The sequence below is a fragment of the Limanda limanda genome, chromosome 12 (assembly GCF_963576545.1).
Source record: "Limanda limanda chromosome 12, fLimLim1.1, whole genome shotgun sequence".
NCBI classification, from domain to species: Eukaryota; Metazoa; Chordata; class Actinopteri; order Pleuronectiformes; family Pleuronectidae; genus Limanda; species Limanda limanda.
Genome location: NC_083647.1, coordinates 4,499,936 through 4,527,225, shown reverse-complemented (window position 1 = coordinate 4,527,225; position 27,290 = coordinate 4,499,936). Strand labels below are relative to the sequence as shown.

The following is a 27,290-nucleotide window of genomic DNA, read 5'->3' as shown; positions in this document are numbered from 1 at the left end:
CAAACCAGAGTAGGCTAGTTGGCCAATCAGATCAGACTGGGCTTTATCGGGAGGGGGGGTCCTAAAGAGACAGGAGCTAAAGCCAAGTGTTTCAGACAGAGGCTGAAAAGAGGAGCTGCGGCAATGGACAGTCTGAACATATGAGACAAATTACAATGATATGAGCATAACATGTCTCCTTTAAGATGAGTGACAGTTTTGTGCCATTTTATATTGACAGTTTGAATGTTATCATCTCACCCTTCATTTGTGTTTGTTTCGCTCTGTAGTTGATCGGAATGTTCCATGATATTTACATGATGCTGTGACTCATATGATGTCATAGGATCATCAGTGTTACAGTTTATTTTTTAGATGCTTCAAAGGGAGACACCGTTGCGCTCTGAGGATTTGTTTTCCTTTTTAACTCTTTTTTAAATAACTGTTTTGTTTAATTGAAGATTAATAATCAGGCGTTGGCCTTGGCCTCCACAAATTCACCAGTCAGTCCAGAAGAGATATTCAAGGTATACATGGTTCAAAAAATTCAATTTAACAAATTAAAAATCCTAACCAACAAATTCTACTTCTGTTTCCTCCTCTCTACTGTGATTTCCTTTACGGTGCTGGCAGGATTATAATATGCAAAATCAAGACAGGATGATGAGATATTATCTTCTGGTGTATAGATATGCAACAGTGTGCTAATTTGCATAATAACACACTTTTACCCTGCACTTTTTGTCCCTAGTTATATTATGATTCATTCCTGGTGCATAGATATCACCTGGATTTATATTTAAAGGTGGTATTCAAAGTAATATTAAAGTTCCACACTCTTTATTATTCCTCTGTTGACAAATAAAACCTGATGCTTCATCTGCCCCAGAGATATATGAGATAGCAGCCCATCCCTGACTATATTTGGATGACTGAAACCCAAGTGTGCTTTCAGATATTAGTTTGCTCGTAAAAAATAAGGCTTCCCCCTATAGATGCACGGTTATGGTCGGTATGCTGCTCAATGAATTATGGAAGGTTTTCATCCTGTCTTGAAACTGCATAAAAACATCCAAATCAATTTATCTTCAGCCTTAACACATGGACTGATTTCTAACAGCGATGCATGGGTGGCCTCTGAGCCACAGTCTGTCAGCTGTCGATTGACAAAACCTGTCCACCTGAGAAAAGCCTTGCGCTGACACATTATTATTATTGTTTGTTTTATTTATCCACTGATTCTGCTATAAAATTATGTTTTCTAATAGCAGTCTAAAACAGTGTTAGCTTCCTGTTTTTGTACTGTAAAGAACTTATAACACTTACCAAGTTTCCAACCAAGGTGCACTTTGTGGCACATATTATAGAAAACAGTGTCGCAGATTATAGTCTGAGCAATATTAAAATTAAGACTTTTCTACTTTATAAGAGAAAATGCTTGAACTTTTGACTGATCTGTATCTGACTCTGTCAACAAAAATGTTAGCTGTACCCTTAATCCAAGACTATGAGAAATACGTTCTACCCTAAACATTTTACTAGACAGAAGCCATCATGAAGGTGAAAATGTAAATTCAGAAGAAAGGTTTTATTTCCCATGAACCCAGACTGAATTCCGAATCTAGCTTTACTGGTATTTCCCTGCTTGGTGTAAATAATCAAATCCATCTGGCTTCTTTTAATCGTTCTTTAATTAAGACAGACCCAGACTGACTCAGCAGACAACGTTTGTTTCACTTCTGTCCTTCCTTCTGTCATCTTAACTACCTACCTCCTTTGGTCGATCATTAAGGAACAAACTTACATTAATAACCTGATTGGGGTTTCTTGAACAAAATCAGGACAAACAATGTTGTTGAGCTGATCCTCAGACTGGTCAGAAAGCTGTATTAGTCTCAGATGCTGTTTGCTTTTGTCAAACATTTTCATTCTTCACACATTTATCAGTGTCCAGCAGCCGTCAGCCTCTTTCCAAACCTTTCTCGGGCATCTGTCGTGGTTGCTGACAGCTGGGCTTCTTCTCCTGCTGCTATTAAGGACATTCTGCTTGCAGACTCCGGTGTTTTGCCATGGTCATCCTCTTGAAAGTGTGTTTTTCCGTTGCTCTTTTGGGGATGTCATGTCTTTGGTCATCTTCCTGTTTTTCACACTCTCTGTTTAATTTCTTTCCACTGAAAGTATCTGACCTCTCACCTCCTCTGATCAGTTGCAGGTTGGTAGTGTTTTGTAACATGGAGTAATAAAACTGAAACAAACACTGAATGGCTATAAATAAAGACAAGAAAAAACTTATGATCCTCATGGTACAAAACACTATCTCCTTCAAAGTTACGATCTCTTGGCTACCTTCCTACTTAAGTCATCAACTACATCAGCAAATTTCGTAATTGATGCCTTTAAATAGGAAGAGCTTTATACAGACTTATATACTGTTCCCTTGTGTGAGTTTGACTTTCTGCCCTTCTTTGAAGTTTCCTGAGGAGTCAGAGGTGGACCTGTTATCAGTCTCCATTGATGAGCCATCTCATCCTCATCATCACCCTCATCTTCATTCTTCATCCACTGGCGAGGGCCATCACTCAGTTTTCAGTGCACCTGGCACACCAGTTGTCTTCTCACCCACACTTCCCTTCCAGCATGACGACATACGGCGCGACGACCTGTCCTCTTCCTCCTCCGAAGACTCCGAGAAGGAAGACGAGTTTGAGCGGGAGAAACCACAGAGCTACCGAAGGCCTATGTGAGTTGTCTTGTTTTTGTCCACTCAAGCATAACTGTGATAACGTTTTAAGGAAAGCGCCGTTAATCTCATGTTCCAATTGCGTGAAAGCTTTGCTTTTATGATTGATGTTTTCAACCGTGAATACAGCTCCGCAGTTTTCAAAAACCAATAAACAATCCTCTTAACTGTTTGTTCACAGCCAAGCATCTCAGAGGAAGTCCTCTGGCTTTTCTGCTGTGAGTCAGCTCTTCAGCGAGCGCTGGCCTAGCACACCTGCCAACCGCAGTTTAGGTGGCCCAACAACTGAGAGAAACATTGACTTTGAGCTGGATGTCCGTGTGGAGATTGACAGCGGGAAGTGTGTCCTTCACCCCACTACTCAGCAGCCTGAGCACGAGGACATTTCCTTAAGAAGGTACGATGAAATTCATGTTATTCATTCTGAAAACTACAGAATTTGAGGTCTGCACCAATTCATTGTTTAAATAATGTTGCTTAAAAAGTCAAATCAAACTCTACGCTATAAAATCCACAAGAATGGTTTTCCAAACAAAGTTTTAAAGCTGTACCTGAGACAGAGGTGACAGGCTGTTCTCAGTGGAAACAAGAAGTGCAACATTCTATATTCAGCTAACCAAACAGAATAAGGCATAAGCACACCTTCCTTCTACGTATGACAAGCCTCTATCCCTGCGGGGTCTATAGGAGCTGCGAGCGCAGCCTCAGGAGTCTGGACCAAGAATCTCCCCCCAAAAAGAAGAAGCTGCAGCCCACCTACACCTCCACCACCCATCTGTTAGCTGGAAAGAAATGTCCCTCCTCTCTGCAGACCAAATCTAATGACATGGAGACCACAGTCTTCTACATTCCAGGAGTAGACGTTAAGGTCAGTTTTTACCTCAGTATCCAATTCATCCACAAGTTTCTACTGCGCTCTTTTATTTATTTTGCAACATTTTCCCTGCAGTTGCACTACAACTCCAAGACCCTGAAGACGGAGTCGCCCAATGCCTCACGTGGATCGTCTCTCCCCCGCACGCTCTCCAAAGAGTCCAAGCTGTATGGTATGAAAGATATCGGCACTCCCAACCCTCCCAATGCTGTCCAAAGCAAGACTAACTCGCTCCTACCTCCCCCGCCCCCACCTATCCCATCAGGTACTGAGCATTCCCTCATTTTTAATTGCATGCCCGAGCACCATCCGTAATCAGCGAACGTAGGAGTGCCACGTCGCTCCGATGAGATGATTTACATCCACACGCAGACCCACCGAATCAAACGCATGTCATTACATCCTTTATTTTTAAGGCATGAATCCAGAGGGCACCTTTGATCAAAGTGGCTCATGCATATGGATGTGCACCACATAGGGAATTACACCAAAGACAGAGAGAAAGACGGAAACTACTGTTAAAGTGATTCCGTTTAATTTAAAGTGTACGAAATGAACTGCCAGAAGTGTTGCAGACGTTTGGTCTAGACCTCAGCCGTGACTCTAACTCACATGTGTCTGCAGCCAAAGGTAAAGGCAGTGGAGGGGTTAAGGCAGCCAAGCTGTATGCCTGGGTGGCCCTCCAGACTCTGCCAGAGGAAATGGTCATCAGCCCCTGCCTGCTGGACTTCCTGGAAAAAGCCCTGGAGACCATTCCTATCACTCCAGTGGAGCGGTCCTTCGCAGGTTGTTTCATTGCACCAACTGATCTTAAAGGATACTTATTTTGCATGTGTATGAAGGACGTCTTTACTAGTGTTTGTGTAACTCTCTCAGCTGTAGCTTCCCAGGAGGAGGACATGGGTCAGTTTGACCCCGTGGAACAACTGGAGGAATCCACCACCTCCCTGGTTTCTTCCTCCACTTCAGCCTACTCCTCTTTCCCTGTGGACGTGGTCGTCTATGTCAGAGTCCAGGTACGAACAACCTGACTGTAATTCTCACAGCTCGCTCACTGTAGTTTTTCACAAACATTTATGGCACTAGATAATCACCTTAACAGATAAAACTAGTTTGGGTAACTTGTCCACGCATTTTACATCGCTCATCTGATCCCATTGATTGTTTCTCCTCGGGTCATACTTCTTCTTTATTTATTTATTTATTTATTCATTCATATAGTTAGAAAACAAGATAATAATTGTAATTAACATGTCAAAAAAGCCTTAATCAAAAGAAATCAAATTAAGTAAATAATATATCAAACAGAACACTTTAAAAAAATAATTAATTTGGTTAAATTAAATAAAAAGCGAATTACAAAATTTCCATTTTGTAAATCTTATTTACTAGGTGACATATAAAATATGTTTACCAGAGTGTTTCTGTGTTGTGGGCACTATACTTTATATTGTGTATATTTTAGTGGTTATTGTTTATTACCATTCGAGCTGTCACAACATTTGATTTTCACAAATATATTATTTTCGCAGTATCTAAAGAAAAGTAATAATTAAAATAATCAGTCAATTTCATCTTTAACATTTGTTATTGCTTGTAAAAACTAATTTATGCCCAATATACTAATAACTTCTATTACCTACCATGGTTGTGTTGATAGATGATGATCTTTTTGATTGAAGGTGGTCTGAACGATCACGTATTAACCAATTCTTTCATATATGCATTAAATTATTATTATTATTATTATTATTATTATTATTACTCATGGTAGTAGCATTGAATTAGATAATGAGAAGTCATATTTTGCCCTGTTATAGTTTCATATCTTAATTTCCTGTAAAAATATTTCCTATTCAAGATAAACACATGCACACGTACACGCACACACAACTCTGAATGTGCTGTTTGTGTGTAGCTGCCCCACTGATATGGAAACAGAGCTGGAGGAGATCAGAGACAAAACAGATCAGTGTTATTAGTCTGTTTGATTTTCTTATCAATTCTAAGAAGTGTCATGCTCAGCACGCACGGTAGAAATACTAATTAGAACTAATACTAGCTTTTTGAAGGGGATATTGCAAAATACCAACTTACCGTTTTACTGTTTTCAGAGAATTTGCAGAGATGCAGTTATTTTATGACATATCCCAGTGATCTACATCATTCTCTAACCTATTTTTGTCATGTCATGTCATGTCTGTGTTATTGCTTACTTTTAATTTTGAGGTTACACCAGTGCACATCAAGTTTCCTCATTTTTTCTCACTAAAATGTGAATTTATAAAAAAAAAAAACAGATGTGTATTTCTAGTTTTTAATTCATATCTTCGGTTTTCATTTGTGTCCAGCCCTCTCAGATCCGCTTCAGCTGCCTGCCCATGTCCAGGGTGGAGTGTATGCTCAAACTGCCATCTTTAGACCTGGTCTTCTCCTCCAACCGTGGGGAACTGGAGACCCCAACAGGAGGCCACCCCACCGACGGACCACACCCGCCCCCCTCCTCCACCCCGCCGGGGCAACATACCCCTAAACCACCTCCAAGCAAAGGTATGACAATCCCTCTGCATTCAGTTTCAATAGAATAATGGTTGATGTTAGCAAAGGTTGTGCAGAATAAAGTGTGTGAGGTCCAGCTCACACACGTCTTGTCCTCTTTACTGTTCTATCACTCAGTCTGTCACACACTGTGAGCTGATCTATTAGCAGTCATTCCATGCCATGTCTGGGCCCTGTGTGATTTAATGTTGCTCACAGCTTGTTCTCCTGCATTCAATTGGGTCTTATTTTTTATTTAGTCCAGTCACATGCACAGGAAATATACAGTTTGCTCGGAAGTCCAAAGGGAACTGGATGTGAATTAATATTACGGAATACCATGAATATGAAGTAGTGAGCAACAGGCAGTTCATTTAGACTTGTGATCTGATTAGCTTCCTCTTTCTGATTTTTTTATTTTTTATCATTTGTGTCCAAAAAACAACCACTGTTGGTTGTCATATTTTACTTTATCTATTCCTGCTCAGTCTTACATCCTCTCTCCTCCACCTCCCTCCAGCATCTCCGTTATTGGGGAGCCCTCTAGGCAGGAGCCGCCACAGCAGCAGTCAGTCGGACCTCACCGGCCCCCCAAGTAACTCCTCGGGCCTCAGCTTCACCGCCTGCATGTCTGACTTCTCCCTCTACGTCTTCCACCCCTACGGGGCCGGAAAGCAGAAATCTGCTGTCACTGGGTTACCTCCGGGCCCGGGGCCGTTAGGTACGAGGAGAGGGAAAGACTGCTATAATGTTGTGAATTTATGAAACAGTGACACAGGTTTTCACAAAAATCTGTGTCTAATATTGTGGCTGAAAAAGACTTAAGCCTCTATTCCACTGGTCTAAAAACCCACTAACATCTTTAGTGGGAAAGGAGTCAATCGGCTTTTTTAGAGGTTTAGCTGTAAAAGAGGTTTTACTGAGATGTTGCCCTGTTCATTGGAGTTGTGTTAAATAAACATGCAAATATTAATATATAAGTCTAGTATGAATTATAATAACCATGATGGCTGGCTTTACAGTGTATATTCAGTAATAATGAAGTAAACCATTATCTCACTCTACTTCAAACTCTTATTAATGTGTGAAAGGACATTTAGATTAAAAACAGATTAAAGTTTAAAGAGCATCATAATTATCTCCTCTTTTCCTTAAGGTACAGTAGACGAGGAGCCGTCCTCTGTAACAGGGAGGAAAGACTCTCTGAGTATCAACCTGGAGTTTGTGAAGGTCAGTTTATCGAGGATGAGGAGAACAGGATGCCCCACTTTCATCGAAAGCTTCATTCCTGCCAAAGGCGGCAAAATGGACACCACCCTCATCAACATCTCAGGTACATCATCAGCCCCGGTGAAGGCGGCCTCATGCATTCGATTATTTGTCGTGTCCATTCATTTTCTTACTCATCTAGGACATTCTGTGATATTTTAATGTATAATTTTTTTTAATTTTAGACAGGGTGGCTAAGGTGATTTAAAAAATTCGCTCAACAAGAGTAGAATAACAGACCCTCTTCAGATCTAGTATTAATATCTGTCCTGAGTGATCTGATCACGTAGTTCAGGTCGAAACGCACCCAAATGTATCTGTAGATTCAATCACTCAGACCACAATCAGAGGTGGTCTAAGTGTTTAAAGCAAACACATTTGGCGACATTTGTTATGACTGTAGGTTTCCAGAGGTTCTCTTGCATGTTTGGAATGGGAGGGTGAGGTAAGGGGTATTAAACTGCAACATGCAACTTCACCACTAGATGTCACTAAATTCTACACACTGAACCTTTAACGCCTTTAACACTCAGTTTCCATACATTGATTTGTTTGTAACCACCTCCAAAATATCAACACTGATAATTGTAAAAATCTTTCTACACAGATGAGCTTCACTTAGCCTCTCCATACTCATCTCTCGCTCTCTATTGCTTCCAACACACAATGTGATCTCAGTGCTTGGCTTAGCGAACACAATAACACACGTTTTTATTTGCATAAAGAGCGTGGGCGGAGGTTAGATCTACATTTTGTAATGGGATTTCTGAGCATGGATTAATACCAGGCATGAACAGGGCATTATACCAATTCACTCATGAGTATAGTAGTATGTTTATCACCAAACACTTTTCCGTTATTTGATGAGGTCTGTGGAGTAGGGTTTCTTCAATTGAATTTTTTGTAAAAAAGGATGGAGGCATTTTTGCATATTTATAGCTTTCACTTTAAATCAGGAGCAGGTTGACGTGTTGTCAGCCTCAGCTGCTTCTCAGCTGCATCGATAAGGTTGCTGATGCCAACGGTTTAATGCTGCTCTCAAGGTCTTTTTAATGAACTTCAGTTTATAGAAATTTGTCTGTTCAAGGGAAGCTTATATCTGCTGATGAAGTGTAAAATGTTCATTCCAACACAGTTTTTTATTTGTATTATCGCTAGTTCCTCCAATCTGGTACTGACATAGTGTTATGTATTGCAGCAGTAGAGTCAAGGACATGTGAGGGAAACAAAAACAGAACCAAATACTTTGAGTGTCGAATCTTTGAGGAATGTGAAAACCCTTTAAGTAACATAATAATCCAACACAATACAGATGATTTATCATTCAGTGAATGCTTGAGCAGATGAATGGGATATTTTGTAGTAAAGACTGTTGATAATAGGTTGATAATTTTCCCCCGAAAGATTTGTCATGAGGTACATTTGTTCTCACATTTGAAAGGAATGTGTCGTATATGAACAACTATAATTTTCTCCTCTTAGCTGTGTGTGACATCGGTTCGGCTTCCTTCAAGTACGACATGAGACGACTGAGTGAAATCCTGGCCTTCCCCAGAGCCTGGTACCGCCGGAGTATCGCCAGGCGCCTCTTCCTCGGAGACCAGACAATAAACCTGCCAGGTGACTTTTTGACAGTTCTGTGTTTGTTGGTTGGCTAATAGTATACTTACCCCTTTATGTTTTGTTGAAAATCTTGCGAAACTTTACCCGACATCATGCCAAACACAACTTATGCGGCCAAATTTAGGCCTATAAGTTGCAGCTGGAATCTCTATGAACAAAGAGCTTTTCTATGCTTCTAACAAAACTTACTTTCTTTTGAGTTAAAACTTTCGGTCTATTCATTGTTGACTTTAGTTTGTGCGTAGTGATAAAACTGAGTTAAAAAAACAGGGTTAAATATTAATTTATTAATTCATTGTTGACTGCAGAACTGTGCAAGTAAATTCATGATTTTTCAAATCTTAACTCTTTCGATTTGTCTCCAATCCACTGCAGGTTTAGCTAGTTTAAATTTTTTATATCTCATCACGCTGACCTTCCCTCAGCCAACATTTCCTCCTACTGTTTCCCATTGACATTTCTAAGACTGTCCTTTACTTACATCCCTCAACCTTTACTTTGCTTCAGCCTCCGGCCCCGCCACCCCCGACTCGGCTGAAAACGTCACGCAACATCTGTCCCCAGAGTCCAGCCGGAAAGCTTACTGGAGGACGTGGGACGGCAGCACCGGGACACACATTCCCCAGTCTCCCAACGTCTTTTCAGAGCACTCCACCGGAAGCAACATGTCCCCAGGCGGCCTGGGTCACCTCAAGTCCCCTGCACCCGCTCGCACCAGGAGTGTGTCTGATTCTTCTGCTCCTCGGAGAGGTGATTACCAACATTCCTCAGTGTTTCTTGCAGAAATGGATTATACTGTAAAGTTAGTGAATCTTAATTCAGAAGCACATCTCAGATGAACTGTTCTAGTTTGCCTTTCTTTAATCTTTATTAATTTTCCTACAGATTCAGTCACAAAGACATCCACTCCCTCCTTCAGTAAAAATGGTAAAGCAGCAGGTCAGCAGGGGGCGCCGTGGGAGACATTGGTGGTGTTCGCCATCAACCTCAAGCAGCTCACCGTCCAAATGAATATGAGCAACGTAATGGGAAACAACACGTAAGTAGTAGTTTCAGAACTGTGTCATGTGGATAATTTTTCCTCCTAATAGCTTGAGGAGATTGTGAGCTTGGCTTAGCATAGACTCAAAACAGGTGTAGTTGTATTTAGACATGAGTGGCATCAGTCTTTTCATCTAAAGCTGCAACTGGGACTTTTAGTCACAGGAACCTTGTTCCAGGAACTAAAAAGTTCCTGCAGAACGTGGTTTGCCTGCGTTTCCACCAGGGGAGACAAATTATCCTGCTGACTTAAGGCCGGCGCATGCTTCTGCGTTTTCAGGGACACGTCATGCAGTACCTTCTGTGCAAACACAGAGAGAGGATGTAACAATTAATAAATATTTATACATAAACAGGAATCCGTATCATTTCCACCCTCAGGTGTTTTATAGCTAAGTCCTCTGGCTGTTGCTCCAATTTGGCCTCAAACTGAAATGTGGAAGTAAAAATTCTGGCAAACTAGTCGAGGAGGGATTCAAGTCACGCAGGAAAGCTGTGAAAAATAACTTGGAATCACTTTTTGCTGCATTTTTTACTTTTACTGACCAAGACACATCCGTCCATCATGTGATATTCTGAGTCTGTATCGCTCAGTTAATAACTTATACACTCACACACACACGCAAACACACACTCACACACACACACTGCCTTGTACGTCTATCTTAGTGAGGACACTCAACTTACCTAACCTTACCTTAACTTAGACCTAATATTAACCTTAAACTAAATTTAACCTAAACTTAACCTCAAAATATGTCTTTACCCCATAAACTTTAATGAATCATGTTGTGGGACTTTTTTTGTCCCAATAAGGAAGACAAGTAACCATAATGATGTAGGGCCACACAACATGAGGGATGCCTGGACCACACACAAACCACAATCATGTTTCCCGTACGAATTATTTTTAATTAAAGAAATACTTGTTTTGAACCACATTTGTGCCATTAATTAATATTCTAATCCTACTTGACACACCTTGGATGACACAAGGAGATAATGAGATAATGGCGCATACAGACATTCATATAATGACCTAATGATTTGTCAGTCAGAGCCAGCACTTGAGGTTGAGCTCTTTTCCTTTTCAGTTATGTGTTTATTCCCGGGCAAGTCATTCATGTTTCATAGAGAGCCCCTCTGCATTATTCAGCAGCGTTTCAGGATGTGCTCACTGTTGTGTTTGCTCCCGCAGCTGGACCACCAGCGGGCTGAAGAGTCAGGGCCGACTGTCTGTCGGCAGTAACAGGGACCGAGAGATCAGCATGTCTGTCGGCCTTGGCCGCTCCAAGCTCGACTCCAAGGGCGGGGTGGTGGGTGGCAACATAGACGTGAACACCCTGGAGATGGTCTGTGAGTAAACAAAGCATTGACTTTTCAGAAATCTGCTGTTCTTCTGCAACTCGTTAGTGACTCCATGTCTCCCAGAAGCATAAACTGTAGGTTGAGTCAGAGTTTAGTGCAGAGCTCTTACATTGCACTTGGAGCAGAACAGTAATAAAATATAGATGTAGCAACACTTCCACATTTTACTCTCACTTTTGCATGCAGTTTTTAATTAAGCTTATATAATGCATATTTATATGTTGCACACTGTTGTAAATATAATATATTTAAAGATATTTCATCCGACATGTGCATATGAGTATTTATTTTAACATATTTCTCTTTCTGCAGCTTTGTATCAGATACTGCTCATTCAATTTAATTTTGTTGTATGTAGTACTCAGTGGAATATCACCGCTTTGTGAAGCAAAAACGACTTAATTAAACAACAACTAACGCCTTTAAAATTGGCTCTTTTTTATAAGGGAGAAAGACGTGAGTGTGAATAATTTTTTCCTACTGATTTTAGGATACAAAAGAAGTGGATGCCAGGGAGTAATTTGAGTGTTTTCTTTTTTAATGTTGTTTGCATTTCCATTTACTATTGTAACAACATTCTGCAGACATTTAATGTCATTTAAATGTGACATTAATTCTGTCTGTGACAATTAATCTGTGTAGTGGCAGCAATACAACAAAAAAGTCACTTGAGGGAATCCGAAGTCAGCAAAAAAGATGAGATTTTCTGTTTTCTTTTTCAAAACTTGATTAAAGAAAAAAAGAAAAAAAACACCTACAACAGACAGATTGCACTGCAAGACAAAATTTAAAAACGAGCTTGTGAACTTGGACATGACAAAAACGTTTTTTAATGCCCCTATTTAACATGTGTAGCTTGATCTGTTGATTTAAAGCTTGATACCCAAGCATTGGACATCTTGTGGTCGCTTGCCAGCACCATTACTACTTTGAAAAAACTGTACGACTCTGAAGCGCAATGAATCGGTTTTCAAATGCAGCCTCCTTGAATTTGAGACACAACTACAGACTGCATAAGGCTATAGTGAATACCACCTGTGGCTTTAGCTGCGAAACTTACATTGTATCAGCGACATTAACATAATTTACCAAACATCAATACAACATAAAGCACACTTCAAGAATTGGCTACAAAAAAATGTGTAACAGAACTTTAATAGTTTTCAATCCATTGTATGCTTTGGTCCTAAACATAAATTTGAAATAAAATCCTATTACCTTTTGTCCCGATTTTTTCTTCATCACGTTTGATTTTCTGTTCAAACATTTCAGGGGCACTGTTCAAGCAGCAACTCGGTGCCACAGTGCTAAACACTGACCGTCTTGTTTTCTAGCCCACATCTCTGAACACCCAAACCAGCAGCCCAGCCATAAGATCCAGATCACCATGGGCTCCACGGAGGCTCGGGTGGACTATATGGGCTCCAGCATCCTGATGGGAGTGTTCAGTAACGCTGACCTGCAGCTGCAGGACGAGTGGAAGGTCAACCTGTGCTCTGTTGACACCAGCCTATCAGAGAAAAGGTAGGAAATAATGTCAGCTTATGCTGCGGCGGCATAGCAACACTTGGCTTTACTGTATAAGCAAGTGCATTAGTGAACTGTTTGGAGGATTCTAATAAAGGAGCAGCTTTGCTTGATGAAGGTCGAGCACCGAAACGTTGCAATTAACAGTGGGCAGGTTTGTTTGCTCAAGAAAATAGATGTGCAGAGTGTTCTTCTGTTCTGGATGTTCATAAAGCGCCATTTCACATAAGACAACGTTTAGTCCTATTTGTTTAAACTGTGTATTTGCTCATGTAGTCAAGTTAAATTATTTCCATCAGAAAGATGATACATTATCTCCTCATGCAAAAGGGCAAAAGGAGTGGAAATAGAAACCATAACATCAGAGGATGAATAGGAACAGAGAGATGTGGACATCTTCAAGCCAACAATTCTGAATGTTTCAAACACATTATGTTTGGAGCAAAGAGTCATTCATGATGCAGTATTGTTTAATATTACATATTATATTATATTAAATTAGCTCTAGCTGCTTTATTTGCCTCCCTGTGTTTCCTACTGTCATCTGTTTCCCTCCCCATCTTCTCTCCTCTGCTCCTTCCAGTGAGATCTTTGTCCACGGAGACTTGCAGTGGGACATTTTCCAGGTGATCATTTCACGCTCCACCACACCGGACCTCATCAAGATCGGCATGAAGCTGCAGGAGTTTTTCACTCAGCAATTCGACACCAGCAAGCGCGCCCTTTCCACCTGGGGCCCTGGGCCCTACCTGCCCCCCAAAACCCCCGTCATCAATATAGAGAAAGGAGCTGCTGAGCTCTGTAAGCCTGCATTCTTCTTCTATACTGCTGTGTGAAATATTTAATGCAGACTCTGGCATAATAAGATATGCGCAGCAGGTGTCTGAGGCAGTCCTGCTGTTTGTAGGAAGCAAAATGATTTGAAATTCTAATAAGCTTAATTTGTATACCACTTTTTCAAACAGTTGACAAGGTTGTTCAACAACTGAAAGTAATCAAACATGCTCCTGAGATAATTAAAAACAAAGCGGCACAGACTAAAAAAATATAGTAAGTCATATGAGGATAAAAACTCTTGAATACATAAAATCTGATATTGTTAGTTCCAGCAAGACGCCTTATTATTCCACTCAGATTATTTGTCTTCTCATTTTGCCTCTCCTTATCGTCTTTGTCACACAGACATGGACGCAGCCCATCACCGCCACTGGCCCGGGGTGCTGAAGGTAATCGCGGGCTGCCACATCTCCCTCTTCCAGATGCCCCTGCCCGAGGACGCAGTGCAGCTGGGGGGTTCAATGAGCCTCCACGGCAATCACATGACCCTGGCCTGCTTCCACGGGCCCAACTTCCGCTCCAAGTCTTGGGCTCTGTTCCACCTGGAAGAGCCCAACATCGCCTTCTGGACTGAGGCTCAGAAGATCTGGGAGGACGGTGAGGAGGAAGTGTTCATTTCAGGGACTTAACATCGTCCTAGCGGTATTAGTCAGACTAGATAATCCTTTGAAGAAGTAGCCACTGAATAAACAAGACAGAGAAAATCGTCAATAGTTCCTGTTGGAATTAGGAGTGTAGATATGAATTTATACAGTTATTGTTTAATCAGTTTTTAATGTCTCACATTTGTTTTTGATTTGTCCAGGCTCCATAGATGTTTCTACTTACATCGTTCAAACACTGGATTTCCATCTTGGACACAACACCATGGTCACAAAACCATGTGGTGCACTCGAGAGCCCGATGGCCACCATAACCAAAATAACCCGACGGCGGCATGAAAACCCTCCACATGGTGTCGCTACAGTCAAAGAATGGTTCAACTATGTTACTGCCATGAGGAACGAAGGTAACAATTATTATTTAACTTTCCATTTATATCAGTGTATCTACATTCCATCCTAATGTCATCACACACAGGAATACACAAAATATACTTCAATACTCATAATATCTGCTGAGGCTGAGAACGCATTCTGTTCACTTCTCCCAAATGTGAAATAAAATGTGGAGGAATTGATGATGGAAAAAAATGTCATTCAAAAGCTCAGCTGATATGAAACTTTTATATCTTTTTTCTTTGGTCACTGATTGCTGAGTTATTATAAACCTGCATGTGTTTCTCTTCTTTCACTATTTCATATAAAAACGTATCAATATAACCGTGATGAAGATAGGATTTATTGCAGGGCTGTTGTATTTGATTGCATTAGTTTGTAAGACGTACCTAATAAACTGACAGCTTGGTGTAAAGGGTTGGTTTTAGTCTCTCAGAATCTTCTCCTCTGCAGACAGCTCTGACAAAAAGCTTTTATTTTCAGAAGAGCGCCTCTGTCTGCCTCTCAGCCGCCTGTTATCTCAAATGTAAAATAGGTGCAGATAGTATTTAACGAAGCAGAGGAGTGTGAACATGACCTTAAACTCTAAAGACTTTTCACTTATCTCCCGCTTCAGAGCTGAACTTGCTCAGGAACGTGGAAGCCAACAACCAAGAGAGCGGAGTAGCTGCCAAAAGCTCCAGTCTGCTGAGCAGCTTCCGCAGCTCCTCCAGCTACAACCACGAGACGGAGACCATATTTGCTCTGCCCAGAATGCAGCTGGACTTCAAGTCCATCCATGTCCAGGATCCAGAGGAGCCTTCTCTATCAGGTACGGTAACAAGACATTGCTACAAGGAACCACTGATCTCAACTTATTGGAATTAGCCACCACTGACTATCTAAAGACAAATCCAAAATCTATAGACTGGTTTGTGGTCACTGTGGCCTGCAGCAGTGGTCTCTGCCTCAGAGATGTTCACGCTGTATGTATTGATAGAAATTGTTTCAAGAAATAGGATTTGCTAATCGTCAGAAAAATACTGTTCATGTCTTCCCCATTCTGCCCCGAGCATGAGCACTGAGAACCTTGCTGCTGATTAGCTAGAACCGTGTTCTGGTGTTCGGGTCGTCCAGTTTTCTTTGTTTCCCAGATAAGGAACCAGAGTTGTGAAACCAAATTTTTCTTCAGCACACACACAGAACATTTAGCTACCAGACTGTGAGGAGATATTAGCAGAATTTGTCTAATGTTATATTAGATTAAAATCGCTTACCCCACCTTTACGCAAGATGTTGTATTTGTACAAAGGAAGTTTGTTCTTATTCTTAAAAGTAAAAGGATCAATTATTTCTGGAATACTTATTGTGTAATTGTCATATAAAGCTTATATTCACATCATGTCTGATTCTTAAACAACAGCCCCGGGCTTGTTCAGCCAGTTGGTAATGAAGCCTCATCGTTGACTTTGAAATAGAAACTCTTTAAATTTAGGAAACAACCTTAAACACAAAGTTTATGCTGGATTTTCATTTTATTCAATTTTTTTACTCACATTTTGCAAATCAGATTTAAAAGAAACCTATACAAAGCAAATTTTGCTTATTAAAGAAGCAATGACCAGTTTATGGTCCTGATGTTTGTTTTTTCTATTCAGACTCCGACAGCAAACCCAAGGTGGAGTGCAGTGTTGTGACAGAATTCACAGACCACATCTGCGTCACCATGGACGCCGAGCTCATCATGTTCCTGCACGACCTGGTCTCAGCCTACCTGAAGGAGAAGGAGAAAGGTTTGTGTCTTTACCGAAATCTTTCATTCACCCAGTTACCTCCAACTGTGCACACAAAGTCATGGGTCACCGAACACAGGTGTGGATTTGAAATTGTCCTGCTAGTTAAGAACATGACTCATGGTGGGGGGGCGGCGTATAGCTCACCTGGTAGACCCGCAGAGGCCCGGGGTTGATTCAGAAACGTGACCATGTTTGTATGCCACTCTCTCTCTCTGTCGCACCTTCATAAGCTTACTCCGTCCTATCCATCAAAAAGGGGATTAAAAAGCCCCAGAAATACATAAAAAAAATTAAAATGAAAAGAACATGACTCATTGAACCATCCAAAGAAGATTATAAATAACTAGAATAAATAATTAAATAAATGCAGCACATTTTTCTTCCTCTGGACCTGCAGAGCTGCGTGTGTGCTCTTGGACACATTATAGAGCAGCATGAAAAGTAGGCAGCTGAGTGTTATTTTCACACACAGTGAGGAGGTCAAGGAGCCCGACGTGCACAGCATTTTAATGGCTTCCCTCTTGTCACAAAGGAACAAATTACCACTCTTAATGCCAGCGTCCATGCATTCTTCATGACAATTAAAATAGAGCCACCACTTTGTGCTGTTGATAGTGTGAGCAGACCGAGAAAAGAGGCAAACGCTGGAAATGTTCCTTATTGATTTATTTCTGATCAGTGAAATTAGGTAGATGGAGATTTGAATTTGAATAGAGTTAAAAGTTCTTTGCAAATCATCTTCATATTTTTCGTATACATTTTTTTTTTTTACCCATCATCCATTCAAAATCACACACAGAAACCTTGCACACTGACTCCATTATGTAACTTCAAAAAAGATTCATTTGAAGATAAAATTGACTGGAGCAGTAAAAAGCATTTTGTGGTCCTCTCACAAAACACATTGGGTCCATCAAATCCTGAGAAATAGTCAGGAACAAGTATTCTGTATTTCACCTTTTGATCAAGGAGCTAGGAAAGTTGCCTGATCCCTTCCAAATCTAGTTCAGGATGTCAGTTGTGCAGTTTGCTACGGTACCAGCACTGAGGCCACAGGAGAAGAACCGTTTCTGTGATCCCATTGATCCTGAACAGCTCAAGCAACAACTTTGCCACATGTGAAAAAGATATAAATCAAACAACTTCTGAATATTTTGGTTGGAGAAAGAGTCTGAGAATGAATACCCATTGTGATTGACCTCTGCATTTGGTTGAAGAATATATTTGTCTTGTTAGAGAAAAATGTGAGACCAGAGTCCTACACTGGGCCCAACCCATTACCCACTATTATCTCCGAGTAAAAATCCAGATCCACTCGGAACCGTAAACGTATGACCTGTGACCCGACCTGTCACCTGGATGAGTTGTGTTCTTGGAAAAGCTTCTGTGACATGTCGCAGCACCTGCATCTGTCAACGTGTTTCCTCAGCTCGCTGCTATCAGATGCTAATCTGGCAAAGACACTGAGTTCACCCCTGGCTATTTCTGTCTTTATGATCTGTTTTAATGTTCTAGCTCGTTCAGTGCTGGTACTGACGGCTATTTGAGTGGAAGTGAAGTGGTCAAAGGTGATGTCATAGGCTTTTACAATCAAATAAATCTAACTAGGTTTCATATGAGCTGCTTTAGATGTTCTGCAATTCATCATTTTAATTTCTTCAGCTCTCAAACGCTACATTTATAAAATGTTTACCCATCACAGGATGTTTCTCACTGTGGGTACCGACCTGGGGCAGGGCTTCACTCTAGTGGAGGATTTGATGCAAAAGTCTTATCGTTTGTGTTCTCAGCTCTGTTTGCCCCACGGATGTTTGCGACTCGGCCGGGTCAGAAGAGCCCGACAGCCCTGCACGACGAGAGCTCAAGCTCCGGAGACAAGGACAAGGACGACGGCATTAACTACACCACCGTGGACTGGAGGGAGTTCATGTGCAACACTTGGCACCTGGAGCCAACTCTCAGGTCAGCGCCACTTCACCGCACAGCAGAAATATTTGGTGTTTTCTTAAACCGGCCCGCGCCCTTCTTTATGACGGAATCAAATTCAGTCCGAGCACTCATACAAAACAAACAGGAGAAGACACTCACGCCAGATTTTTTTAATGTTGCAAAGAGCAAACAGGCAGATCCAGATAAACAAGGTTGTCCCGCATCATTGTAAATTGGCAATGGGTTTAGAGAGAAGGAAAGAAAGACAGACGAGCAATTTGATATATTGTCATTTCTATTTCGAGGAAAACAGAGGCATGTAAAGGACAAACTCAAGCTCTATTTCAAGCTGATTTTGTTAAATTTTTTGGGTCTTTTATGAAAAGAGGTGAAAGAATTATTCATACAATTATTTCCTTTCAGAATCAACTTTATTGGCCACATAAGAATTTGAATCAGTTTTTCCGCTCCTGGTGTATTTACATAGAAATAGACGTACAGCCATGGACGAAGACGACAAACAATTCGAGAAATACGTCAAAGAATGGTCCAAACATTTTTTTTAAATACTTCAATTATAGAGGCAGGTGCTCCGAAATGTATTGTATAATAGAAACTGGTTCTGTGTTGTAAACGTTACCAGTTGGGAAAAGAAGCGAAAAAGTAGTGCAATGAAATAAACAATATATACTATCTATGTCTTTCTCTATCCATGTATCAATAGATATAGATATAGATATATCTGACTATGCATATATATTTGTTATGCAGAGCATGATATAACAGCAATATCATATTTTAACAATACTCTATTTGTATATGCTCTACAAAACATCAAGATCAGGGGTGTTTTCCTGTTTTCACATCACAGAGAGATGACAAAGAAAGGCATTAATACCAGAGAGAGGAGTGCCGGTCTGTGACTGGCTCTCACCCGGGAGTCACACACATTGGTCCGGAGGAGAGGAAGTTATACAACCCGATCAGAGAGATCATTCCTTATAGAAAGAAAGAAATAATTCATTTATTACATTTGCCGAATTTACAAGACGGCTTAAATAATTAGGAATCAGTTGTAGGCAGCGTTTCACAAAGTTTATAAAGTTTCTCTTCACTCAGCAACTCTCTAAAGTGCACGATTTTAGAGGGATTCTGGTGATATTATGGAACACAGACATCTGCTGCTTCAACAAAAGGACAAACAAGTCATTTGCATCACACAGAAGCAAATGGTGATCAGACAGCGTGTTTCACGTGTACTCACATTGTGTGTATATGATCATTCAATGTGGCCTAGGATGCATTGCTACTGATTACTTGTTATCTATTTCAACCATCGGCTCTGAGACAAAAACGAGAAAGGAGTCCTCACATAACTTCCTAAGTTAGAATACAAAAGAATTTTAATGAAGAAAATGACAAGTCAGCCATCTCAATCGGAGCACCCTTAATCAAGATGCAGGACTGTGTAACTTTCATCTTATGATACAACTGATATTGATTGATCAAGATTTTAATACTGATTAGTTGATGCACTTTATTTTATAAGTCATTGTGTTGTATGTTATCAACAAAAATTAAACAATGTAGTGGGGTAAAGTAAAAAGTAACAGAGAACAGAAGATCTTGAGTAAAAATAACTTTAATACTCTACTGAAGCACTTGAGTGTATGTGTTTAGCTACTGGGAGTGAGAACATATGGACAAATGATTTGAAAACACCAATCTCTGTTGAATCAATCCTGTGATTATCAACATCTGCTGTCTGTAAACATTTGGTCCTGGACTCCCGACTAAACTGGACATCTCCTCTCTCTCTCTCTCTCTCTCCAGGCTCATCTCTTGGACGGGACGTAAGATTGACCCGGTGGGTGTGGACTACATCCTGCAGAAACTTGGCTTCCACCACGCCAGGACTACAATTCCCAAGTGGCTGCAGAGGGGTGTGATGGACCCGCTGGACAAGGTGCTGTCGGTGCTCATCAAGAAGCTGGGCACGGCTCTGCAGGACGAGAAGGAGAAGAAAGGCCGCGACAAAGAGGAGCACTGAGGAAGGCTCAGTGGAACCACCGTTACGAAAGCTGTGCAAACTGAACATTCTCTACAGGTATCAAACACTGGATTACTGTACGGCAGTGGTGACTACTGTACAACAAACAAACAGACATGCCCGTTCTACCTGCTAAACCCTGTCAAATTCTGCATAGTTGTTTACTGTGGTGCGTGCCACTAGCAGCTCCAACTGAAGCACTTTTCAGCGGTTCTTCTCTGTATATTTTGAACAAAGTAGCAAATGTTAGTATTATTTGACTGCTTTAATGGTAAAACCCTGCCTCTTTTACCTGTTGTAAATGACCTTACTGAAATCGCTTGAAAGTTTATCTTAAGGCTTACCGATATTTCATGAGAAATGATTTCTTAAACCATTGCCTTTTCTTTGTTTCCCATGGAACACATGGTAGATAAGCTTTATGTATTTTTAGTTTTACCACAGTTAAAGTTCCAGTGTGTTGGATTTAGGGGGATCTATCAGCAGAAATTTAATCTAATTTTCATGATTACAATTTTCATAATTATATTTTCGTCAGTGTTTTTATTACCTCAGAGCGAACACTTTATATCTACAGAGTCTCTTATGTTTCTACGGTAGCCTAGAAGAGACAAAACAAACTTTGGCTCCATCAGTTCTCCTGCACGCTAGGAAGGGGAGAGGGATTTAGTTGCTTCACCACTAGATGTCGCTAAATCTTCTACACACTGGTCCTTTAAGACCAGAAGAACAGTTCAGTGACAGTGTTCTTGATTTATATTTTATTTAATGTTATTTGGTTGAGGTGAACAAATGAAAACGGGGAGGTTTGAGATAGTGCTAATATCATAAACTTGTTATTATGATTTGAACAATGATTATTTTATTTATGGGTCTGTGAATTGCAAAGTCTATAACATGTCGCTTGGTGTGTCAAGCATATTTTTGTCTCTTTTTTTAAAATCCATACAATAGAACCAGTGTATATAAATGAATTTCTTAAATGTGTTGATTTCCTAACTTAATAAAAATATTGCCATTCAATTTTAATCTATGATTCTGAGTTGTTCAGTTGGATGTGACTTCCATTTTTAAAGTGATGTGAAACTTCTGTTTAAGGTCCACTCTAAAGGGTTGACCTTATTTTCTGCGATCAGTGTCCACTGGGACCACTTGTTCTGGTCACTGGTCACGGTTACATTCACGGCTAAATGAGGGTTGGTGTCGGTCGGCTGCTCAACACATGTCCACCTGATCCCACATTCCATTTGGGTGGATAGTGTATTGTACCTCTGCTGCATCTGCAGTCGACCTGGTCTCAGATATTGGTCTGCACGCGGGTTTCTGCACAGGGATCCCTGCCTTCCCTTCCTGAAATCAGTGGATGATGACATTTTCGACACAAGGACCAAACACCAAACTTTAAATTCACCTTCACAGTAATTTCTACTCTCTCTTTGCAAAAGAGTAACCCTGATGATGTCACTGTGACGTCATAAGGGTTATCTTGGCTTCCGCTGGCACAGGAGGTTGATGTTACCAACCGGGTGCATGGAGTTTGTAAGATGTGTTATAGGTTGCATCGCAGGGTTTAGGAGCTCAACTCTAACCAGTTACTAAAAATCCTGATGTCCCGGTCTCTGCTAGATTCTGACGGTTCTTTTTTAGATCTTTTGTGACACTTTCGAGGTGCAATTCTGAATCTTTACTGATCCCCTTAAATTAAGTTAAGTTTCTTTAGCTTCAGCACTTTTAATGCCTCCATGTCGAGATGTCAATCCATCTTATTCTCGTGTAGCTGGTACATCAGGAACATGTTTTCCATTCCTCTTGTTTAATGTACCTCTCATAAAAGATTTTGGTGCATCTTTTTAAACTGTCTGAGATATTTGCTTTGTTTGATTTCTTCGCTCAGTCTGTTCGTACCAAAAGCCTCTGCTAACAGGAAGTAGATTATTTCTTGCTCTGTACATCTTATATTCCACCAGATCCAATATTAACACAAACGCGCGATGGATGAAATACTGAAATGATCTGATCATGATTTAATACCATTACTCAGGAACAGAAACAGACCATATGACCGTTTGTTCTGTTTGGAGACAACCAGCCAAATGCAGTAACACTATCTGTCATCTAAGAGCCATAGGGGCTTGTGCTGCTCATTTTCTAATCCGTGAAATCCATTACTTTGTGTGCTAGGTGTAGAGAATTTAAAATGGAACTCAAATTAACTTGGAATAGGTTTTTTTTCTTTTTTATATGCTTCATATTGTTTGAATCAAAGCTTTAATGGCGACGACAGAAATATATATTTTCTTTCCTCTGGCAGGATTTTGCTTTTGATCTGGGCTTTTGGGTGAATGCATTAGTGTATGTGTAAATCAGTCATTTTAAACAAACCCAGTTTCTTGCTATTTAAAAAAATAAAATAAACATTGACCCCCTGAATCCATACGAAACCCTGCTGTACACACTGCAGAGTTTAGTTAATACAGAACTCTCTCTCTGTAAGACCCCCGCCTCACCACCGCCTCTAATCTCTGCCACTGTGATATCCCACCGCACCGCGAGCCATGCTCCACTTTTGGTTCCGTGCCACGGGTTTGCATTTTTGATTGTGCGTTGGCAGGTGAAGGGGAAGCGCGGTGGCACAGTGGAGAGGAAGTGAACTGCGGTTTTCCTCTGTGATGTCTGCTGTGAGATTACCGCCATGTCACCTGAGGAAATCCAGGCAGCTCAGTGTGAGAGCGCGCCCCGGTCTCCGCTCTCGCTCGCCTGGGCCGGACGTTGTTTTAGATTTGTATTCTACCTGCTGCACACACATGCCTTTGATGTTCTATTTTATTTTTTAAATCTCTGTGTGGTATTTCAGTTCTGTCCCAGTAAACACACTTCAACACGAGAGCCAAGTGAGTGACCAGTAGATGGAGTCAAAGGTCCCACCAACTGAACCCCTGCCTAATGAGACAGGTTCCTTACCGTCCTGCTGCTAAATTACAAAATGGAAACAAGAGGGAACACATGAAAACTGGTGACAGTCTTGTTGAATGTGTTGAATTGCCTGTTGTCCTGGCCTGGAATCAAACTGGACAGTTTCCACTGAGCCCGTCCAGTCGAGGAAAACTGAAAGAGCGCATGAAGTATCATTAGTTCTGGGCTCAGATTGTTAAACATTGGGAAAACATAGTTGTAATGTGTGAGATGTTCAAATCTCTAAAGATCCCGCTGAAATATGTGTGAATATTCTATCTGCAGAATGTGTACGTTTAAAACATAGAGGGCTTTTAAAGTGGCGTATTGTAAAAAACATTCTGCCGCCAAAGCGTGGGATCCTTCCTGGAGCAGATGGTGAGATTCGCCTGCCAACGACTCCAGCCATTGTCATTTTTCAAGACAAGCGGAGCAGCCACTTCTCTGACCATCACTACAACGACCCACCCACCGGGCTGGGGCTAGCTGTTAGCATGCTAACATCTGTAACTTGTTTTCCAATACTAAGATATGAATGTGACTCATAAAGTCTCTGCTAGTTTGGTGATTAAACAGCTGTTAATGTTAGTGTTGACCATGTAGCCTTAGCAGAATCATATCTATAGCCCATTTATGCAGTTTTAGAAAAAATACATATCTCTTTCCAGAATTATGTGTTTGTGTGTCGTCAGTGCTTAAAACATTTGCTCATTGTGTATGTATCTTTAAAGAGAACCATTTCCAGCTTAATTAATCAGTAATATGGATTTTGTAAAAAGAAAATATAACTATAAAGATACATTTTTGAAGAATTTGTATTTCACAAAATAATTCACTTTTTAAAGTTACATGACAGAATCAATACCCCTCTAATGTCCAGTACTTTCAATATTAAGTTACTGTTATAGGAGATATAAGCTTAGCATAAATACATGAACCATTAAGTCTGACCTCAGAATTAGTCAAATTGACAAGTTGTAACAAACTTTAAATTCTTTCTACATAGATATGGAGCTGGTGTCACTTTTCTTATTGAACCTTTTGATCATCTTTGTAGTAAGCAAAGCATTTATAAGCACATCATTACCAGGAATATGACACGATCTAAAAACTTGTAATTGTTCTCATCAATAGCTATAAACTAAGTTATAACGAATAAAAGAGTTGTCTATTCGAATTAGTAAAGAGCTTCAGTTTGGACCAGTTTCTCTGTTTAGAATTTGAATATAGGGTTAAAGCTGAAACAGGACAGATTAAAGCGTAATAAGGAGGCAATAGTACTACATGTAGAAAAATACATATTGTAGAAATACAATAATATAAATCAATCATTCTAATCAGTATCATGACTAATGACTTTACCGACTTTACTTTATTTAATCTAGAAAAAAACTTTTCTTACAAAATATAATTTTTTTACAAAAAGACTCATTTTGTGTGCTACCTCCCAGTTTAAAAACACAAGTAACACTGATTATGTTTCTATAAAAACTATTATCGTAACAAACCAGATGATTTCAGGATTTTAATTTCTTTCCAGAAAATTGCTTTTTTCCAAGAGCAATTTTTTTGTCATCTTTTTTAAAATGATCAGCCTGTTCTGAATGTCCTCATTAGCCTAATGATGGATAGAAAAGAGCAGAGACACACACCTTTATGAGTGATTGAATGCTCTCCAGAGCCGTCTCCTGCATCTTGCCCTGCAGAACCAATGTGCCCGTGTGGGATAACGACCGATCTGCATTCAATTAAACCCCACAGAGAGCCATCATGAGGTACAGCAACTAAACTGTCTTAATACAAATGAGCAGACTGAGATCTGGGCCACTTTTTGATTGAGTTTCTAATTGCTTGTTCCACTTCATCAGCTTTACCTCGATTTAATAATGGAGTGTAACAATATGGCTGGAGTGTTGAAAGGAGAAGCTGCTGCCTAGTGTCATGGTCTGAATGTGGCTGTGTCTCAAACACCCGGTTAGTGATCCGCTGGCCGAGCCGTGAAACGCCGCCACACATAATAGACGAGAGGCTTCTCTCACATGGAGGCGACCTCCCTGACAGCCACTTTTTCTGAAGCTCCTGAACATCTGCAGCAGCTGCTGCAGCTCTCTTATGTATGCTAGAGTATGGTGCTTCAGTACTTATGCAAAGGTAGCAGTTCAATCTCCCTTTGGGACGACTAGCTGGCAGTTTAAAGGCGGTTAGATCCTGTGGAAACAGTTTGTAAGTCTCAATAAGTGCAAAAGCAGCAGTTCTTTCCACAACATTGTACTTGTAATATGAGTATGTTGCACTTAACAGCATTGTTATATTAATTGATGTGGATAAATGATTATATGTATTGTAAATATATACCGTATATGAAGCGTATGAAATGGCCGTAAAGTAAAAGCATGTTGTTTGATTGGAAAAACTGACCGAGAACTAGAATGGAACTCAGTGGAGCACATGCCTCTGCCAAGACCCAGCAGTTCCCTTAAAGTCAATAATGCTGTAACAATTTAACACACTCATAGATATAATTTCCCATAGATGTGCCTAATTGTTTTCATCAAGATCTATGAAATATTCTCAGAGAAATAAGTACAAATGTAAAAAAAAAAAAAAAATGTCACAAGGTTAAACAAAGTGGTAAAAATTCTAAGATCATCTAACCTTTAAACAGATCGACACTAAAAATTTAAATCATTCTTCCCTGTGCCCATGTCACATCCTTCAACCAAGTTTTATCTTATTTTTAGGGCCGGAGCACTGACAGACACTGACAGGTGAGGCCCTATTGAAATTGTAAGGATTATTATTATTTATTATTAGTATTATTATTAGTTGTAGTAGTAGTAGTAGTAGTAGTAGTAGTAGTATTCAGGCAAATGAATTGGCTTTTTGAGGGCTTTACCATGCTCAAATTCTTAACAAAATTTGCAGAAAGTTAGAAAGTGGGGAAAATTTACGTATTCTGGAGGGATTTTCAATGGGTGTTGCAAAATGGCTCAACGGTGCCCCCGAGACCCCCGGAACGTGTTCACATTGACCGATCTGCACAAAAATCGATTCACATGTGTATCATGACCAGACAAACAAAAAAGTCTTAGGTGCAATTGGAAAAACGCCACAGGAAGCCTTCTATTTTGCATTTAGTGGCCATTTTTGCCATAGTCCACATTTTTACTTTGAGGTACTTGTCCCAGGGCTTACATCGGATCAACTTCAAATTGAGATGAGTGTCATCACAACAAGACGGAGATTAAAAGTTATGCAAGGGTTGATTTTTCGTCACACGGTGTGACCGTGGCGTGGCGTCAAAGTTTGATTACACGCCATTAAAACACAAGGTTCTGTAAAGCGGCCATACATGCTTTGCAGCCCTAGAAATTTTAGAAATTCTATTTTATAGTTGGTACTTTCCAGGGTTGAGCAATTCTGGTTCTATGCTGCTTTTTATAATGAGTTCAGAAAAAATAATTTCTACTTTACTACCTTACTTAAAAGTTACTTTTATATTTTTGGATTTTAGATACTGGAGGATTTAATTTATTTTAATATTCAATTGTTTTTGTGTAAACTTGTTCACAAAAAAACAAACCTCCTTGGCTGAGGTAAATATCACCAACTCAGCCATGAACTGTAAAAAGTAAGACAGGCAAGACCGTTGCTATGCAGACCCTGGATCCGGATATTTTAGCTTCATTTTTAGATATTAGTTTTTATTAGCATAACATGTTATTAATTTAGCACAAGTTTGACCATTTGGGGCAGTGTACATGGGAATTTGTTTACAAATTTTCACTTT

The 27,290-nt window shown here is 40.2% G+C and overlaps 1 protein-coding gene across 1 annotated transcript in view; it reads left to right on the top strand.

Annotated features, from left to right (window-relative positions):
* Positions 1-21,577, top strand: part of kiaa1109 (KIAA1109 ortholog) — an 82,954-nt gene extending 61,377 nt beyond the window's left edge. Inside the window, exons 69-90 of the mRNA XM_061083148.1 lie at positions 441-506; positions 2,451-2,719; positions 2,901-3,116; positions 3,407-3,587; positions 3,669-3,858; positions 4,218-4,379; positions 4,470-4,609; positions 5,945-6,143; positions 6,652-6,852; positions 7,288-7,464; positions 8,883-9,020; positions 9,531-9,773; positions 9,909-10,062; positions 11,263-11,420; positions 12,767-12,956; positions 13,543-13,760; positions 14,142-14,393; positions 14,602-14,805; positions 15,411-15,605; positions 16,432-16,566; positions 18,360-18,531; positions 20,332-21,577. Coding sequence (XP_060939131.1) covers positions 441-506; positions 2,451-2,719; positions 2,901-3,116; positions 3,407-3,587; positions 3,669-3,858; positions 4,218-4,379; positions 4,470-4,609; positions 5,945-6,143; positions 6,652-6,852; positions 7,288-7,464; positions 8,883-9,020; positions 9,531-9,773; positions 9,909-10,062; positions 11,263-11,420; positions 12,767-12,956; positions 13,543-13,760; positions 14,142-14,393; positions 14,602-14,805; positions 15,411-15,605; positions 16,432-16,566; positions 18,360-18,531; positions 20,332-20,548 — 4,077 coding nt within the window. The 3' untranslated portion in view covers positions 20,549-21,577. The remainder of the gene's footprint in view (positions 1-440; positions 507-2,450; positions 2,720-2,900; positions 3,117-3,406; positions 3,588-3,668; positions 3,859-4,217; positions 4,380-4,469; positions 4,610-5,944; positions 6,144-6,651; positions 6,853-7,287; positions 7,465-8,882; positions 9,021-9,530; positions 9,774-9,908; positions 10,063-11,262; positions 11,421-12,766; positions 12,957-13,542; positions 13,761-14,141; positions 14,394-14,601; positions 14,806-15,410; positions 15,606-16,431; positions 16,567-18,359; positions 18,532-20,331) is intronic.
* The last annotated feature ends 5,713 nt before the right edge of the window (positions 21,578-27,290 follow it).